General features: G+C 35.8%; 1 protein-coding gene across 1 annotated transcript in view; it reads right to left on the reverse strand.

The window, feature by feature from the left end:
* Window positions 1-4459: 4459 nt before the first annotated feature.
* Window positions 4460-20271, reverse strand: part of Trpa1 (transient receptor potential cation channel subfamily A member 1) — a 45568-nt gene continuing 29756 nt past the window's right edge. The window contains exons 18-27 of the mRNA XM_004842180.3: window positions 19490-19560; window positions 18758-18920; window positions 17900-17989; window positions 16291-16460; window positions 14086-14215; window positions 13498-13680; window positions 11419-11487; window positions 7755-7865; window positions 5953-6050; window positions 4460-5332 (exon numbers count right to left, since the gene is read on the reverse strand). Coding sequence (XP_004842237.2) covers window positions 5122-5332; window positions 5953-6050; window positions 7755-7865; window positions 11419-11487; window positions 13498-13680; window positions 14086-14215; window positions 16291-16460; window positions 17900-17989; window positions 18758-18920; window positions 19490-19560 — 1296 coding nt within the window. The 3' untranslated portion in view covers window positions 4460-5121. The remainder of the gene's footprint in view (window positions 5333-5952; window positions 6051-7754; window positions 7866-11418; window positions 11488-13497; window positions 13681-14085; window positions 14216-16290; window positions 16461-17899; window positions 17990-18757; window positions 18921-19489; window positions 19561-20271) is intronic.

Consider the following 20271-nt stretch of genomic DNA (forward strand, 5'->3'; position numbering starts at 1 on the left):
TTAACAGATGTTTACAGTGTTTTCACCCCACAAAATCAGAATACACATTCTTTTCTCCTGCACATGGGTCATTCTCCAAAATAAACCACATACTCACTCATAGAACATATTTAGGTAAGTGCAAAGGAACTGAAGTTATCCTCTGTATATCATCAGACCATAGTGCGATGAAATTGGAGATCAACAGCAGAAGAAACTGCAAGAATTCATAAACACATGGAAATTGAACAATACACTTCTGAATAACCGGTGGGTCACAGAGGAAATTAAAGAAGAAATCAGACAGTTCCTACAATTAAATGACAATGATAATACAACATATCAGAAATAATGGGACACAATGAAAGCAGTCTTACGAAGGAAATTCATAGCAGTGAATACTCATAATAGGAAAACAGAGCGAGCCAAATTAAACAACCTGGTGCTGAACCTCAAACTTCTAGAAAGAGAAGAGCAGGACAAACCCAAAGCTCATACAAGGGAGGAAATTATAAAGATCAGGGCAGAAATCAATGCCATAGAGACTAAGAAAACGATACAAAAAATCAATGAAGCCAAGAGTTCGTTCTCTGAAGGAATAAACAAAATCAACAAACCCTTAACCAACCTTATCAGAAAAAGGAAAGAAAAGGCCCAAAATCTATACAATTAGGAATAAAAAGGGTGAAATTACAACAGACCCAGCAGAAATCAGGAGGATCATCAATACCTACTTCAAGAACCTATATGCCAATATGATGGAAAACCCTGAAGAAATGGACAGATTCCTAGACACGAATGAATTACCAAAGTTGAATGAAGAAGCCCTAAAAATTCTAAACAATGCAATATCATTGAAATTGAAACCATAATTAAAAACTTACCAACCAAGAAAAGCCCAGGTCCTGATGGCTTCAATGATGAGTTCTACAAGACATTTAGAGAGGAACTACTGCCACTACTCTAAACTCTTCAACAAAATTGAAAGGGAAGCAATACTCCCGAAATCATTCCTGGAAGCAAGCATCACCTTGATCCCCAAAGTAGAAAAAGACCCAACTGAAAAAGAGAACTATAGGCCAATCTCACTAATGAACATAGATGCAAAAATCCTTACTAAGATACTGGCAAATAGAATGCAGAAGATCAACAAGAAGATCATACACCCTGACCAAGTGGGATTCATTCCAGGGATGCAGGGATGGTTCAACATATGCAAATCAATCAATGTGATACACTATATCAATAGAGCCAAGGACAAAAACCATATGATCATCTCAATAGATGCAGAAAAAGCATTTGACAAAATCCAACATGCATTTATGATAAAAATCCTACAAAAAATCAGAATAGACGGTCTCTACCTCAAACTGATAAAAGCCATCTATGAAAAACCAAGAGCCGATATTATACTAAATGGTCAAAACTGAAGTCCTTCACACTAAAATCAGGAACAAGACAAGGATGTCCACTATCACCAATCCTGTTCAATATAGTTTTGGAAACATTAGCCATGGCAACTAGACAAGAGAAAGAAATAAAAGGAATAAAGATAAGAAATGAAGAAATCAAATTGTCTTTATTTTCAGATGACATGATCCTCTATATGAAGGACCCCAAGAACTCCACCAAAAGTCTTCTAGACTTAATAACCAAATTCAGTAAATTAGCTGGATACAAGCTCAACACACAAAAATCAATAGCTTTCCTTTACATGAACAACTGACTCAATGAGAGATAAATAGGGCAAACAATTCCTTTCACAATAGCATCCAAAAAACTGAAATACCTAGGAATCAATTTAATGAAATAAATCAAAGACCTCTTCTCTGAAAATTATAGCACTTTGAAAAAAGAGATTGAAGGGGATATCAGAAAATGGAAAGACATCCCTTGCTCCTGGGTAGGAAGGATCAACATAGTGAAAATGACCATACTTCAAAAACTGCTATATAGACTCAATGCAATCCCAATTGAAATCCCAGCAGCATACTTCATGGACCTTGAGAAAACAATCCAAAAATTCATTTGGAACAAGAAGAGACCCAGAATAGCAAAAGCAATTCTAGGTAACAGAGACATGGCCGGGGGTATCACAATCTCCAACCTGCAACTCTACTACAAAGCTACTGTGATAAAAACAGCATAGTACTGGCAAAGAAGCAGACCTGAGGACCAGTGGAACAGATTAGAAGATGCAGAAACAACTCCAGACACACTCAGCCCCCTCATCTTTGACAAAGGAGCCAAACACCCTCTATTTGAGGAAAGATAGCCTCTTTAATAAATGGTGCTGGAAAAACTGGGTTTCAACTTTCCAAAGACTAATACTAGACCTATATCTCTCACCATGCACTCAACTGAAATTGAAATGGATTAATGATCTAAATATAAAAACAGAAAAGCTGAACTGGCTGGAACAGTTTATGTAGAACTCTTGAAGACGATGGGGTAGGAAAAAACTTTACAAACAAAACCTCAGTTGACCGTGAACTAGCACAAACAATCAACAAGTGGGATTTGTTCTACAAAAAGCTTCTGCACAGCAAGAGAAACCACCAGCAGTGTGAAAAGACAACCCACAATGTTGGAAAAAATTTTCACCAGCGGTCCCTCAGACAAAGGTCTACTATCTAGAATCTATAAAGAACTTAAAAAAAATCAGACCTCCCAAATTTAAAGATCCAATCCAAAAATGGGCATCTGAAATGAACAGACAGTTCTCACACAAAGAAGTAGAAATGGGAAATAAACATATGAAAAAATGTTCAACATCGCTGGTCATTAGAGAGATGCAAATGAAAACAACACAGAGATTCCACCTCACTCCAGAAAGAATGTCTTCAATCATGAAGTAAACTAAGAAGAAATACTGGCAGGGTTGTGGGGAAAGAGGAACCCTGCTCCACTGTTGGTGGCAGTGTAGACTGGTGCAACCACTGTGGAAGTCAGTATGGAGATTCCTCAGATAACTAGGACTAGAAGTCCCATTTGACCCAGCTAGTCCCCTGCTGGGTATCTTTCCCAAAGAATTAAAAGAATCATACCACAGTGATATATGTGCACCCATGTTCATAGCAGCACAATTCGTAATAGCTAAAACTGGGAAACAGCCCAAATGCCCATCAACTGGAGAATGGATAAAGAAAATGTGGTTTTTTAATAAAATGGAGTACTAGTCAGCCATGAAAAAACAAGAAATTAGAGATATTTATTGATAAATGGATGCACATTGAGGCAATACTCTTAAGTGAAATCAATAGGACACACATGTGTAAATACTGAATAGTTTCCTAGTGTGAGAAACTGAAAGTGTAAATACGGACTAAAAGGTATAATAGATAATGTGAAATAGGAAGAAAAGGGGCAAAGGGGAAGGGGAAGTGGGAAAGGTAGAGGAAAGGAAAGAAGGGAATGGAATCAATAGGAGAAGATGAAAAAAGGAAACAGTCTGTAAATATGGAGGGATGGAGGGTTTGAAGGGAGGGCAGGAGAAGGTGGAAAAATAAGAACCTAGAGAGTATGTAAAGGTGCATAGCTCCAATGATGAATGTCATTATATTGTACACCTAAAATGTATCATTAAAAGGATATACAAAAAAAAAGTTGGTAAGAAGCTTCGGCACAGCTGAGCCAAGGGAGTCCAGGCAGGCGGGCAAGCAGGTGGTTCCTTCCTGCAAGGGCTGGGGCTAGGGGATGAGGGGAGCTATGCCTCTCCAGGGATGCTGATGTTGGCATAGAGGGCAGTGGGGAAGGGCCCTTTCTCAAGGGACATAGCTCTTCACCTTAAGGTTGGGAAGGATTTGCTAAAATAAGCCTCAGAAAGAACATGGTTTTCTAACCTGCAACTTTTTGACATGAAGTATTCTTTTAGTCTGTATTTCCAAAGAAACAATGGATATTGAAGTTCTAGATTTATTTAGTAATCTACAAATCTTTCTTTTATAAATGAACATATTCTGAATGTGATTTCTGTCATAAAGGCCAAGGGGCAGAGCTTACTTTCATATTTTCCCTGTAAGAAAGAGGGCTTATTTATTTTGAATAAAGAGTGATTATTTTCATTTCAAAAAAAAAAGTTGGTAAGAAGCTGTTAGATGTCCTGTAGGAGATGCACATGTGGTAACAGTTTTATCTTGTAAACACAGTGTCTAGTGGGAAAGAGTAGGAGACTAAAAGCCACAAAATAACATCCACTTATATTAAAAAAACACTCAAAACGCTGTTCCAACATTATACAGGCGCGTATATGTAGCCAAAGATATATATTAACCGCAGTGGGCATTTCCTCAGGATAGTGAGGGAATAAACATGAGCATCAAGAGGAAGGGCAAAGTAAGATAAGAGAAGGACCTTGAAACGATCAGTGATGAGATGTGTGATTGATTCATACTTTCTACTGAATATCAAAAGAAAAAGAGATATGAAACATTTTTTTCAAATCTCAAAAAAACTAAATGCAACAAAAGGCTCACACCATGATCCCTGAGGAATCACTATTTAGATTTTACATTTATTATGATCACTGAAACCAAAAACTACAAAATTAACACATATTATCTGTAATAAAATTCATGCATGCCCTCAATATTAGGACTTCAGCTATATAGCTCAAAGTGACTCCAGGTATGTCGGGACCAGTGAGAAGGGCACAGCCAGTTATCATAATAGGGACAAACAGAGTAACAAGATGCCACAGGTGCTTCTGCCACAGTAAAGTTTTCCACATGATAGAACTAAACCTAATGTTTGCAACTATTATCTAAAGCATCTTATGTTATATAACTATCAAGTGGGAATACAAGGTTGACATTTGCATTCTAGCTTAACAGCTGTATTTATTACTCTTTATCCTTAAAGTTTGTGTTCTAGAGAATTTGTTTTCTATCCATTCAAATAATGAGATTACATTTCATTAAACTCCAACTTGAACATTTCAGCAAAGATATTCATAACAGACAGTGGTTGGCAGAAAATATGAATAGAGAGAAATAGTTTACTTTGACATAGAATGTGGGAACCATAGTTTCCTATATAGTGATATCAATTATATTTCTGCTTCTTACTCTTGCCAAATTAATATTACATGCAGTCAGTCATGCAGTCCCCACCCCCAAGGAGCCCCATTGAAAGTCTGAGTGGCTAGTCCTTAGGACAGTGTGGTTTTGCTTTAAATGCTCTTAAAACAAAATTCCATTTGCTGTTCATTTGTTCCAGCTGCTCTTTTTTGAATCTGTCTTGAAAAGAAGTGTGGTTATCTTCATCCTCTGTCTCAGAGATGATCTCCATCTTTTGAATGATGAGCTTAATTAGCTCATGCTGCTTTTCCAAGAGAGAAGTAAGGTCCTTCAGCCTACAAAAAAAATCACATGTTTTGTGAATTTATTTTCAATTCTTCTTTTGCCTCCGAATGCAGAAAGACAAAAGTGCAAGAAGTGTTTTATATCAGATTAGCTATTTAGATTGCAGGCTCATTGTATTCATAACCCATCCATCAAATACATATTTTTGAAATTTAAGTGATTTTTCCAAAGTTACACGATTAGTTTATGGCTAGTTTATGGTTATTTTTAGTTTATAGACAAGAAACTTTACACAGAATAGGGTTTTCAACTCAAATAAACAAACCCTACAACCCTCCTGCTTAATTACTGTCTTCCATATAATTACTCCATGGATCTTCAAAGGCTGCCAGAGGTTTGCTGTATAAAGTCAGACAACTCATGAAGAACTCGTGAATGATAATGTTCTCAAGAGTATGGAAATTAGTATTTCAATCTTCATTTATTCCTTGGAAAGCAAACTGGGGAACAGCAGCAATAAGTTGTTAGATGTAAAAGATGTCTCACAATTCTCAATACACTATGTAGTCAAAAAGCCATAATTAAATACAAAAAATAAAGACTGATATATCTGCATTATTACCTAAGAGTTTTTAATTTCTCAAATACAAATAGAAGGAAAAATACATACCGGTATTTCTGTTTCAACATTTCCAATTCTAAACACGTATCAGTATTTGGTATTTCTTGTCTTGCTTCTTGGATGCCAAAAAAATAACGAAATAAACGCTGTGGGATAAGACATAATAGTTACTCAAGTTGATCCAATTTGGGAGATATCTGCTGTACATATGCCAAAATGCCACCTCCATGCCAGGCTCAATAGAACAATTATTTATAAGCTATACCCATGGCCCTCAAAGAGATTAGTCTGCTCTGCGGAACAGTCATTAAAAAGCTGTACAGTAAAGTCTTACATAAAAAAGGAAAGTTGTACAAATAATATATAAGACATAAAAAGGACTGAAGGATTGTTTATGAGAGGGCTGAACTGAATCATTTTACAAATTCTCATGAAAAATGCCCATTACAGGTAGTGCTATTCTATATGAGATTTCTTAATTCTTCAAAACTTCTTTGTAACTTTATCCAACACAACTGAATCCAGGGACAAAATTCACATAGATAAATTTATAAAATGTAATTTTAGTAATTTATTTTTAAATTTGGTGTCTTTTTTGTGTGTGTAGTGCTAGGGATTGGATTTAGGCCTTGTGTATGCCAGGCAAGAACGCTATCACTGAGGCACACCCTCGGCTCAGTTTAGTGTCCTTTAAACCCTGGGTTGAAGAAGGGTCAAGGGCAGATGCAGATGTGAAATGACCAAGATGAGATAATTCTAGGAGTCTAGGCAAGGGAAGATGGCCACTTACACAGGCACCTGGAAGTTAGTGGACCAAATAAAGAGATGGTATGAATTTGAGGGGAGAGAAAGTAGGAGGAGGCTATCAAGCCTGACTCTGGTGTGGCTGGCTTACTAGGGACATGCATGGTGTTGATATGAATCACAATGAAGAACTTTTGAGATTGGCTGGGACTTTTCACTCTTTCTCTGTATCAACAGGAAAAAGCAGTGAGACATGGAAGGAGGGAAGTTTCGTGTTGAACACACTGAATTTGAATTAGCTTTGATACATGAAAGTGAAGCTGTCAAATAGGCTGCTGGATATATAGTCCTTGAACTCAAAGACAAGCTCTTGGCTAGAGAAATGAATTGTGAGCATTCTGTGTTTAAGTAGCAATTGCAACTGTGGACATAAATGAAATAGGACAGGGAGATGGTGTGAAGTTAGAATAAAGCCTAGACTGATACTTACATCAACTTTATCATTTTATGACTACACAAAGGAAAAAAATCTTGCAAAGAATTCAAGAATAATCCTAGAGATGGGAATCCCAGGTCTGGTCAGGATAAGCTCCCAGAATTTCTGACTCTTAGTATGGCCACTTTTCCATCATAATGTACTGGACCAGCTTAGTCTTTAAATCACTGTGTAGATTTTCTATAGTAGACAGTCCTCATGTATATGCATGTGTGTGTGTTTATTCTATGTTATGTATATATGTTGGACATATATACACACACATATATGTGTACATTTATCTACACATATAAATGTAGCTAGCAAGTGATTAGGAAAAATGAAGTACACTCGAGCTGTACTGAAAAAGTATGGCTGGTTCACTCACCTGTCTATTCTCATAAGGACGTGGGGTATTTAACACATATGCTGCAGATGAGCTACCTGGAAATGGAGAACAAATATCTTCCTCCACACTGCCTGGGACTTTCACATTGTGTTAATCACTAACTTTTAAAAAGTACAACTATTTCTTTCCCACAGGGAGAGTAGAATCAACATCTATAAAAAAGTACTGCAGGGCTAACACAATGAGTGAATGTCGAGGCTGTTACTTGCAGCGTATACTTACTAACATCCTCCCATATCTGGGCCTGTTGGGATACACGACGATGGACTTCTGATCCACTTTGCGTAAGAACCAAAGGGGTAGCTTTTTTTCTAAGCTGGTATGAAGTTCTACCTAAAGAGCATTTGGTATGTGTTGACAGAATTATTTATTAGTAGCTGGAAAGCTTACAGAGTACAAAAGCCATTATTAGTACAGCAAATTGCAAACTGCTGTGTCCTCGTTTATATACAGCATTTGGGCTGGACAAGATTCCTCATCTCCTAACTCAGTCACAGACCCCTACCTGTCACCTGTCACCTCAGCTACTGACAAGACAAGGAAAACAATCAGGGGTGGGGGAACAAGTTGTTAAGGGAATTTACTTTAACACAGCCAGTGTTTATTGTTCAGACTATGATCAACATTGGAGATATAAGAAGAAAAAGGCAGTTGTGCCTTTGGGATATTAAAATACCACAAAATACGCACAGCTAGAAAGTGGGAAAAGTGTGAATGGTATAAGGATAAGAGAGAATGGAAGGCTGAACTGTGGAAACACAAAGATAAGCGTTAAAAAAATGAGACCCAGTATTCAATGAATTTTAGCTCAGAGGAGATCGGGTGTGTTCAGGGTGGTATGGACATAGACTTCAATGAATTTTAATGTTACACTATCAAGTATAAGATGTTTCATTCACGACATATATTAAGTATACTTTTCATTTTCAGAATACAATATCTATCTCATCAATGTTTCTGCTTTGAATTTACATTTAGTTTAATTCTCATATTTTCAATATTTCTTTTTGTATTTTCCAAATTTATCTTTTACTCTTTTTAAATAACCATTCACTTTGTATGTGTGTGCATGTGTGTCTGTTGTTTAGATATGCTTATTGTAAATACCATACTGTGAGACTTGCTTTCAAATATACAATCACATGCTCTTCAATACACAGGAATTTAGTTTATTTACAGTCATAAATAGTGAGGTGGTAAAGAACTTCCCAAACTGTACTGCTTAAAATTGTAGCCCCCACTGCTCCCTATAAAACACATTCATTATCTGGCTTTCCCTATTTTTATGGTGCCTATCACCTTAACATACTGTATCTTAGTTTCAAATTCAAGAAAAAACTATGTTCTCTTGTACCGTGTTTACAATACGAGTTATGTATTTTCTTGATTTTTTATAATAATTTTCTGATTTATTTTCTTTCCTTGGGTCTTTAGGATAACATTCCTTTCCTCTTGGCATATAGTTTTTTGGAGGTCACAGATTAATTTTTATGCACTCAAAGTCAATTGAAAAAGATTTATTCAACCCCAGTGCTGGCCAATAGTTACCCCAGTGCTGGCCCATAGTTAAAGGACACAGTATGTCCTAACCCTGTCTATTGCCTACATAGGGCAGCCAGATTGGCTCTCTGATAGTAGGGTGACAACCAAAGCCCACGTTTAATGTGAGGTCTGGTGGGATCCACTGAGCATAACTTAGCCTAAGGTTACATCTTCACCACCCCTCCCTGTGAAGTTTCTACATTGAAGAGTAGGATTCATTCTGTGGATTCCCTTTCCTAATTTGGAGAATGGAAAAATATTTATGGAATGTCCAGATGTCAGTGCTGCATTGAGAAGTATGGATGACAATGTTAAAAGCAGCCAAACAGCTCCAAACCCCTCAAAGTATAATTTCCATCTCCAAGGAACCCACACTTCCCATGAGGAAAATATCATCCAGCACGCAGTATCCCAGGATCTCTCTATCTCAGTATGCTTGTGAGATGATTGGGGAAAAGACTAAATGGCCCTGTATGGCACACACTGCTGCCTGCTCCCTTCCGTCCCTGGTCTGTTGTGAGCCTGACCTAGGCTTCTAAATGGATACGGAGAGTTGCTTAGGAAATTACTCGGGGGGAAGAAGAGAGAATGTATCCTTGACTCTGGTCAGTGCTGATTTGGGTCCAAAATAAGGAAGAGATGGTGTGGGGTCCTGGGTGCTCTTTGGTTTTAGGGAACAAACACAATATAGAATGATACTTTTCACACTCAACCTTACTGCTTTCACAAGACATTGCATCTAATGTGTTTGCTTACATTACTCTTTTTAGACATTTCCCCTGGTATTCTGAAGACTTACTAAGACGGTTATGAGGTACTGTACTGCTGAGAGGCCTGCCAACAGGATTGTATGGTCTCCTTATGTGCCCACGTGGAGCCCTATTGTTAGACTAATAACCCATCATTAAGCCTTCCTGGCTCCAGTTTTTCCCCCACTAAACCAGAAAAACCTCAGACCATCTTAACTACCAGTACCATTTTCATTTTCATTCTCCAATGACTAACAAAATAGCTTGAAGTACTTCATCATTTACTACCATTTCTTTCAAATCTTGGGTCTTCCTTGTTGTTAAAACTTGCCATCATCTGGGAGAGTCTTATCATGTTTTCACCAGAATCAGCCTTCTAGGAGAGGAGCCTCCTTATAGCACTTCAGCCATTTCCCCTGTACTGCGTTAGCTCCTTGCTCTCATTTGATGAGTCCTTTCTGGAACAGTCTCACTGCCCTCTTAAAACCCACCATCTTTTAATACTGACTAATTCCACCCACCTCCTCTACGTAGCATTCCTTTAATTATTTTTGCATTATTTTCTGTACCCGATAAACATTTAATTACATGTTTTTTTGTTCTCTGAGTGTTCCAGGCTCTCTGTCCAATGTAAAATTAAGTCACAGAGCATAGAATTTGAGAATGATTTTAAGTTGATTTTATATTTAATTCTCTGAATGCTTAGCTTTTGTGATAAGTAGGCATATTTTACTTAATAAAATCAGAGATCACATCCCGTTATTTCCTCTGAGTTCCCATGCTAAGTTGTATTTTTATATGTCACATGTTGGAACATTCTTTTCTGAACAAATAAAGGCTAATACATAGCAGAATAAAAATCAGAAGAATTAGGAACAAGAAAGGATGAGCATGAACAGAAAGTTTTATTTTAGCATGGATTTTTCTTTCTCTTGAAATGGCCTAAATTTCTGAAAGCATATATTCAACTGATCATCAGGTATTCTTGAAGCACCAAATCATCCCATTCAAATTTGAAATTTAAGACAACATAATTAAAAGCATAGAAATAACTGGGTTGTCTGACATGCAACTACCTAACAAGATTCAGTAGCCAAGTACCTATACAGAAACCTCTGACTCTAGCAAATTTTATATCAAATTATCCAGAAAAATGAGAGGCTATCAAAAGAGAACAATGCTTTATGGATACAATTAAAATTTCAATATAAAATATGCTGTTGGGATCCTGTAATTCTGTGCCAAAATATCAAGAGCTCCTTTGAACAGCTGGGCTAGACAAAATATAGTACTTCACTCCAGTGAAGTTCCTGGTCTAGCAGCTGGCAACTTGTTTGGCTACATGTTGACATAAACAGGGGCTCGGGTAATTTCTCAGTTTCTCTGCTGAGATAACTCTAGGATATTTTGTCATCACTCTTGATACTTTCATTATAACAGATATACCAGAAAACACACAGGTACAGGATTGCATAGCTCAGTACTGAGAAAACATCCACATTAAATAACACTTTTCTCAGAAAATCAGTTATTCCTATATGCAAATAATTATGATAATGTTAATTTCTATAAATGTTAAATAAATAAATACTTACTTGCATAGCAATCCTCTTCAATGATGCATGTTTCTGGACCTCAGCAATGTCACCAACTGCTAAACCAATCTAAAGTATGACACCAAATTTAACCATGACATTGTAATTGTTCACTTAAAAATACACTTAAGGTTTTATTTGGTCTTCTATAACAAAATATCTTAAACTGAGTAATTCACATACAGCATAAATTTATTGTTCACAGTTCTAGAGGCCAGAAAGTCTGAAATGAAGGCAATGGGACACTCACTGTCTGATGAGGGTCCATTCCTCAGAGTGTCTTCTGAGTTCTCACATGGTAGGAGCCAGAAAGGATCTAAGAAGTTCCTTCATGTCTTTTTTATACAGACACAAATCTTATTCATAAAGGCTTATGGTTTAATCATCTCTCAAAGACTTCACCTTCTAATACTATCACATTGGTGATTAGGTATCCATGAGTAAATTTTGGAGAGATGTAAACATTCAACCACAGCAAGAGCTTTCTGGCCAAAGTGGAGGAGTAGACATGTGGTCTACTAGTATTAGCTGTGTAATATTTGCTAATGCAATGTACAGAAAACTGCAAAGCCTACATAATTTTGTTGAATGAATGAACACTGAGAAAATATATTAGGGAAATTTCAGACTAGCAGAGGCTTTATTTGGCAGTATTATGGCTTTTGGTATTTTGTTTTTCAATCCCAGGATTGAACCCAGAGCCTCCTCACTAGGCTACATCCCCAGCCCTTTTTGTTTTTTAAAATTTTTATTTCAATTATTTCAAACCAGGGTCTCACTGAGTCACTGATTTTCCCAGTCTGGGTTGGAATTTGAGATTCTCCTGCCTTAGTCTTCAGAATTCTGGGATTACAGGCATGTGCTACCACACCTAGCTTTTGGTTTTTAATTGACAAGCCTTTAGATGGAGGTTCTCTCCAAGTCACAAGAGACCCCAACAAAGCCAATTATCTCCTACTTGCTGCTTCACACACAAAGAAAAGTGTGTAGAAATGATGCATAAATGGATCAAAAAAATCCTTATGGTACCACTTAGGGCTCTGGCACTGTGATCCACTTCTGCCTGATCAGCCAAAATGGTCTTGGTTTGATAAAAGGCTCTAGAAATTCCCAAGTGGAAAGGTATGCTCACATCTACCTTTGACCTGCTTAGGTAAAATGTTTGCATGACAGACTGTTCCCTGCTTAAATATTTAATCAGTGAGAAATTCAAAGGTGCAGGCAGTTCCCTCAGTAAAGGTTTTTGCCTACTCTCTGACCCCATCTCCAACCCCAAAGCAGCCTGTACTTTCATCTTTATTGTCTTACTCTGCTTCCCAGTTCTTCACAGCATTTTACTCCCATTACACTGTGCTATATATTTATTTGTTTATTACCTTATTTCCTGAGTAGTTCATAATCATGTAAGCACCAGGCATTGATCTGTTTTCTTCACTTTTTCCAAGAGCTGGTAACAATGCTTAGCAATTAGTAGGCTCTTGACAAGTTTTTGTGAAGTGAATATATTTTTGTGCTCCCTGAGCCTCTTGATATGTCTGGCATACCCTAGACTCTACATAAATGTTGAGTGAATGGATTTTGTAGTAGCTCTTTCTCTGCTGATATTACTTGGATGCTAAATGTCCCCCAAAGGGAACCAGTGTGTAAAGTACTGGTGCCCAGGGTGGCAATATATGGGAGATATTGTAGAACTTTAAGAGATGTGGCCTTATAGGAAGACCTTAGGTCATTAGGGATGCCCATGAAAGGAATTCTGTGACACTGTCCATCTTCTCTCTCTCTGCTCCAGTTTAAGATGTGGTTATTTTGTTCCTGAAGGTACAAAATGATGTGTACCACCATCTTCTGTCCTGGCCAGAACTGAGCTGATATAGACACAGGGCTTCTGAATCTCCAAAACTGTGAGCTAAATAAAACTTCTCTAAGTTATTTGCCTCAGATATTTTGCTTCATTGACATGAACCTGACTAACACACCTGCCCTCCCCAACAGAGGGACATAAAAGAAACTAAGAATAATTATCATTACTAAATGTCCCAGATGATCAACAAATAGAAAATACCAGAATAAATTACTTACAAGTAAATTCATTAGGACAATTGGGACAAACATTGTGAAGGCAATAAGTTGTGCAAAAGATAGAATTGGATATGCCAGTTCATTTTTCAAAAAAGGTTCAAGGTATGCAACTCGATAATTGACATCTCCTAGCATCATGGTGAAGGTCTGGATTAAGGAAAGCAACGGTGAGCTAAAGGGATCCTGAGAAAAGACAGAAAGGTAAAAATGAAATGCAAAATATATATAATGAAGAGTATGTCTCCTGGAGAGTAAAATGATAAAAATTATATGAGAATACTTTTAAGAAGTCATGAGCATGTAGCTACTGCAATGCAGTCAAAAATATTAATGAACTATAGTAAACTCATGAAAAAGATCTTTTATGTAGATACAAGTTTGTGAATTATCTATACATTTTTGACAGTAGAGAAAATCTAATATCTGTCCTTTTTTGCAATAGAAATCATTTGAAAACTATGATATAAAAAACTAAATTATTCCAATATTCTTGTCATTATTAATTCTCTAAGTCACTCAGATTTAAGCATAAATATGTATTTCCAATATTCAGAGTGATGAAATCAATAACAGATGGTACTGCCTTACCTGTTCATTTAGAAGGACATAAAAGCTGAGTCCAAAAGCCAAAAGAAGGAAGATAAATACTCCTGCAGACCTCAACAAAGTTTTGAAAATTACCTCCAACATAACAATGAAAATTCCACAATTTTCAAACCTAGAGAAATTAAAAGTAAAACATTTACTTACTTGTGTGGTCAACATGTATTTTATTAAGTGACAAAATTTATCATTCATTAAGTCTGGTACCAGGTTTCATAAATGAGATAATTGAGACATTATTTGTTTACAAGACATGAAATTCATGAATAATCAAGTTATCCTTTCAAACTGTTCATCAAACTGCTTATTTCCTTTCTTGTTAATATTTATCTTTCATCATTTTACCACTTGATTGTTGGATATTATTTTAACAAAAATAAGACATAAAAAACCATAATTTCCCATGCCAAAGGAAATGATAACAAATGCTCTATAAAGGAATTAGAGAGATAAATTGTGTGAGACATCAAGTAGAGATTGATAAGTTATGTTCCTGAGGCCCTTATAATAGGACATACAACACATGATCTACGTTCTTCCATCCTCATGAACTTTTTTGTTTCTTCCCCCTGCCTAACAGCCCTAAATTGTAAATTGTTTGGACAAAGAGTAGGTATGTTATCTGGCCATCAGGTTGTACTCTTTCTTTGTTATGGCTTCTGTCTAGGCATCCCCTCAAAGCTCCATGCAATCATAGGTGGGGCCTTTTCAGAGGCTGGATCTAGATTGTATGACATTGGGATTGATTCATGATGCAGTGCTAGGACTAAGGGTGCTAGTATTAAAGATGAGAGTGCCACCTGCCCTAAAGGCAGGTAGCCTAGATACAATATAAGGGACAGAAAGAGGCTTGTTGCTGGTAGCTCACTTGTGTGGTGTCTTCTGCCTCTGTCTTCTGCCCACCATGGACTGTTTCTCCTCTGTGATGCCCTTTTGCTTTTCCACTTTGCCTTGTAGCTGACTGACTATGGGCTGAAACCTCTAGGAACTGTGAGCCAAAGTAAAACCTTTCCTCCCTTCACTTGTGTGTGTTGGGTATTTTGTCTCAGCAATGAAAAGCATAACTAAGACATCCTTCACCAAAGGCAATTTGTTAAAAGAAGGAATCATAAGATTTTAAAACTGTCACTACTCAATATGTATATGAGTCAAAACATCAAATTATATTTGATAAATATGGACAACTATTGTGGGTTTATCAAAAAATAAAATAAAAATTTTAAACAGCTGAAAAGTACTCCAGAGTTGTCTAGTAATTCACAAAGTCACTGATAGTGACCAAGCAAAGGGAGTAGCAATGTATGAGCCTCAGCTGAATTCCTTTTACTTCTGGACCACCACTCTTTCCAGTATACCATGTCCTCTCCAAGGGACCAGGCTCTGCTCAACATCACTGTGTTCATGAAACAACAGTGCAGATGAAACAATTGGAAAAGTATGATCCTTGGTGTCAGAAGACTTGGGTAAATACCTATGTCTTGGTTTTCTAGCTGAGATCTTTAGCCAGTTATTTGACTTGGTGCTTCAGCTTCTTTGGTACAAGGAAAGTAATAACATTTACTTCTTGTTATTAAAAGATTATGTGAAATAACACTTAACAGTAATTGTGAGAGGTAGGAGAACTTAGCTTGTCTTCCCTCTCTTGAATTAGATTCTTTGGGCTTATGTTTACTTTTGTTTTTATACTACTTCCATTCTTGATACTACTTATCGCTTCATTTTAAGTGTGTTAACTCAAAGTAAATGCTTATCAAATAATGTCAGATAAAACAAGAAGAGGAAACATTTCCCTTTCATTTAATTTCTACATTTAATCTATATTTGCCCAAACAAGGGGGCTTTGACCTAAGCAGATTGGGCAGTGAGGGGACATGGCAATGTTTGAGTACATTTTGATTGTCACAACAAACATCCAGAAGAGAGAAGCCACGGATGTGCCAAACAGTACGATCCAAAAGATGGCACCCTCCCCACACCCCCACATACACATACAAAGCTGCACCACATTTTCAACAGTGCTGAGGTTGAGAAACACTGGTCTACATTTTTGTTTTTGAACTCCAGAAACTCCCTCCCTTTAACAACCGAGAAGAGGAATAAAACAGTTCTAAATTCATGAAATTTATAGTAGTTTTTCTTCTGATACTAAAAATGTTTATGGGTTATAGAAATCATTCAGTCTAGTTTTACCTCTGAAGATACATTAAGAAGTTCATCCAATAGAAGAATATCGCAATCGCTCCACACTGCCATTGCACATATGCTGGTATGTTAACAAACAAGGGCAGCACAAAAATGATGCTTTTTGTGTAGATAATCCATTCCAAAACATTATTATAGTCCAAAAAGTAATTCTTTTTCTGGAATTAAAAAGAAGAGAGGATTGTCACATATAGATATCTGGCATTTTGTGGATGGTTATACGTGTATATGTTGAGGACCAGTGAGCCATCTCCTGCTATCCTGGGTTGACTTAAGGGTACCTGGTGTATGGATCAGTGATGGAGATGGCTTAGTCATAGGCCAATCTGGTGTTATGGAAGTCTGATGTTCAAGGAAATGCTACATGTTTTTGACCTTTTCCTGTGAGTCTTCTCCATCTTAAGGAAATGTCTAAGGGACTGTAAGTTGGTTTAGAAATTCCTGAGATCTTTCAGCCAATATAATGACATGCATGTAGATCTCCATACATCAGAACTAAAGCTGCCTCTAAAGAAGTTTGAAACCTGTGCTGAGACTTAATCAGGATGTGTAAATAAATCATGATGCTATTCTTAAAGATTTCATGTTTTGGACATTAACTTTCTCACTTGTAAAATATTTAAGTATCAATAAGAGAATGTGGATATCAAGTCTGGTGGAGAATTCACATAACTTCGTAGTTCAATTTAAACTATAATCTGCAGTTTTAATTTCAGGAAAGTGAATAAAAGATAATAGGAGAAACTGAATAGTATGCCCTAAAATCATTTAAGGTAAAATAGAAAATAAAGTTTAACTGTTAGAACTGTGAAAATTTACTTAAATATATGTATGACAGTACTCATAATGTATAATAAAAAGCATTTTATCAACTTTTAAATACAAATATCCACATGCTTGCATGATGTAACAAAGGAAAATTTCAGAGAATGAGGTGTTATATAAGAAGTATGTGATTTAAAAGTAATATTCACAAAAATACATAAAAATGAATAATAAGACTTTAAACCTTTATTAGAAATAAAGGAACTATGTCATTTATCCACCAAAGCAAGGGCCTGCTGATAATTTCTATAATTTTTAGGTCTGATATGAACTTGTTTCACCCTATCAGGAAATGGAGTATAAAATAAAAATTTATGGCATAAAAAGTTTCCAAAATTTATTATATCTTAGAATTTTACCCAATAAAAAATAGCATTCCTTTTAGAGAAAGAATTCAATGAAAGACTCATTTGAAATGGAATCCTGAGCCTAAGTTTTTAAAATAAATATTTATGTTTAAAATTATCAAATTCAAAATCCATGTTAACAAAATATTAAAAATTAAAAGACCTAGAAAACTGATTTCTAATGATCTTTTGTAGCCAGACAAATCCATCTGGACCAGTAAAAGTGGAATGGCTCTTTTTCAGATATATTGAACAGTTGGATGTACCTAAAAATCATCTGATTTCTATATTCTGAAGTTTATGCTTGCTGTTTTCAATCTATATCTTACTCACCCATGTAATTTTATTATAACAAATATGTCAAGGAATTGTTTATCAACTAATATAGTATTTACATCTTTATAGATACAAAGTACATTGTGTACCTGCTGGAAAATTTGGACCACTTCTTTGCAATATCCAAATATACTTGATAAAAAAACTAAAATCATACAAACTTTTATTGGATATGAATTCTGAAACAACAAAAAATGAAGACAAGTAGTTATGAAAAAATATAAAATGGCAATAGCAGTTTCATAATTTCTCACTATTAAATATTTTTCTTTTGTTTTATTTCTATATATTAGCCAAATTTTAGTTAAATGGAAAATCATTGTGGTGTAAATATTCATCTCATCTAGTAGGGATGATATATGATCATCTTTATTAAGAAAGATTCAAAATTACTAATTGATATTAAGGAAATATAAAATCTATAGACCTATATAATTTTTTAATTGTGGCACAAAATACACATAATATAAAACTTGCCAATCTAAAAGCTTTACACTATACATGTGCATTTGCATTTTAAAACCTACAGTTCAATGGCATTAAGTACATTCTCAAAGTGAATCCATTATCACCCCTATTTAGTTCCATAGCTTTTTCATCTTTCCAAATGGAAACTCCATATCACTAAGTAACTCTCCCCATTTTCTGCTCCTCATAGTACCTGGCAACCACAAATCTGCTTCATGTAGACATACATATTCTAAACTGTTACATTTCAGAATTTGAGCTAGCTTATACTTGCCATTTAAAAAAATTAGTTGAAAATTCATTCATTGAGTTATTCACTTTTATTTCCTCTTATTCCACAAAGGAGTTTAGAAAAAGTTAAGTTCTACAGGCTGTTTATAATAATCAAAGTCCTGCTATTTCAGTTTTATTATGGGCTCAGTACCCTTAAGGAAAAACACATTTTAAATAATCTTTTTTCAAGTTGAAATTTAAGATACCGTAGTGTCTAATATTTCCAAATGATCATGAGTTTCATTGATGATTCCCGTTGAGTTGAAAGCGGTTCCTGGCTTTATATTAATAACAAGAAGGGTCATGGGTATGAGACCAAGACAGTAAGATCCCAGGTTCATCATATGAGCTCTGAATCCATAGGCACACCTACAGAACCATAAGAAAACCATATCTGAGTCCTTTCAAACAGAAATATGTACTCACAATTCCAGTATAGAAAGTAATTATTATAATCTGTTTCAGAAGTCCGTTGGTAAATGCACCAAATTTTACAACCAAAAATTCTAATTTACATTTTCAATTCTCAGAAAAGGAATCTCAACTTCTTACCAAATCATGACTAAAATTTCACCAATTAAGGGAAGAGGGGAGACTTCAGTCCTTAAGTTTCAAGTGCAATTTGGCTGCTTTTCCCTAGAACACACTTCTCACTTCACTGTCCACTAAACTGCAGGATCTACCCAGCACACTTCCTTATGTCTTAGATAACATTTCCTCCGATCCCTTAAATCATTCATTTTGCATCAAAAATAATACCAATTTTAACGTCAAGCAACTTTAAGGTCAAAATTTACCCTTGCCTTGTATTTCTTTTTCAAAGTACAGAACTTTAATAAAATTTAAAACATTAATATCCCTTTAAAACATAATTGTTTAGAAGACTTCTAATAGATTTAATGAGAACCTCATTTAAAAAAATATTACCAGGTACCCACCATTTCATAAGTAAATATTCTTTACACACAGGATGGTTGAGAAGCTCTATGCGACTATGTTGTACCATGACCTGAGAAATAAGGAAGGAACAATAAAACATAATTGTATTAAATAATTAAACTAAGCTTTTGGTTTTCTGCTTTTATAACTTTATTTTTATATTATAAAAGTAACATTTGTTTATCTTAGAAGATTTGAAAAATCAAAAAGTATATCCAAAAAATTTTAAAAGCACAGAACTGTTTTACGCAGGTACAATTGTATGATGCAGTGTGTCTCTTTTGATCTCTGATTAGCTGAGATGGCATAAGGCTTTTTCATCTTACACAGGGTTATAACAAGAAAAGACATCAAGAATAAATTAGCAAGGCCATACCTTCGCTCTGCTTGAAGAGACGTAGTCTTATTTTTCTAGTACAGTACACATAAACAGTAGTTAAAATAATCTGCAGATTTTGAATTTTCATGAGCTATTAAGAACTATTAATATGCATTTAAAATTTACTTTTTAATCATTCAATGAACATGTAGAGAAACTGATGTCAGCAAGATGACAGAGTAGGCGGCCTCTGAGCCTCCCTCCTACACTGACCAACAATGATCCATGGCCATTGCCTTTGAGAGCTATCCAGAACCCAGGCAGGAGGTTCTGCGCCTCAGCTGCCCCATAGTCAAGAAGAGTTATATGAATCACTCATGGCAGTTAAGTGCCACAGTCTTTTCTTCTGCACAGCACAGTGGTTTTGGAAGAAAACTCCAACTCCTGGCTTCTCTCTTGGGA

Source organism: Heterocephalus glaber, unplaced genomic scaffold (genome assembly GCF_053883595.1).
Source record: "Heterocephalus glaber isolate CG9 unplaced genomic scaffold, H.glaber_assembly_v1.0 deba00001553, whole genome shotgun sequence".
NCBI lineage: Eukaryota > Metazoa > Chordata > Mammalia > Rodentia > Bathyergidae > Heterocephalus > Heterocephalus glaber.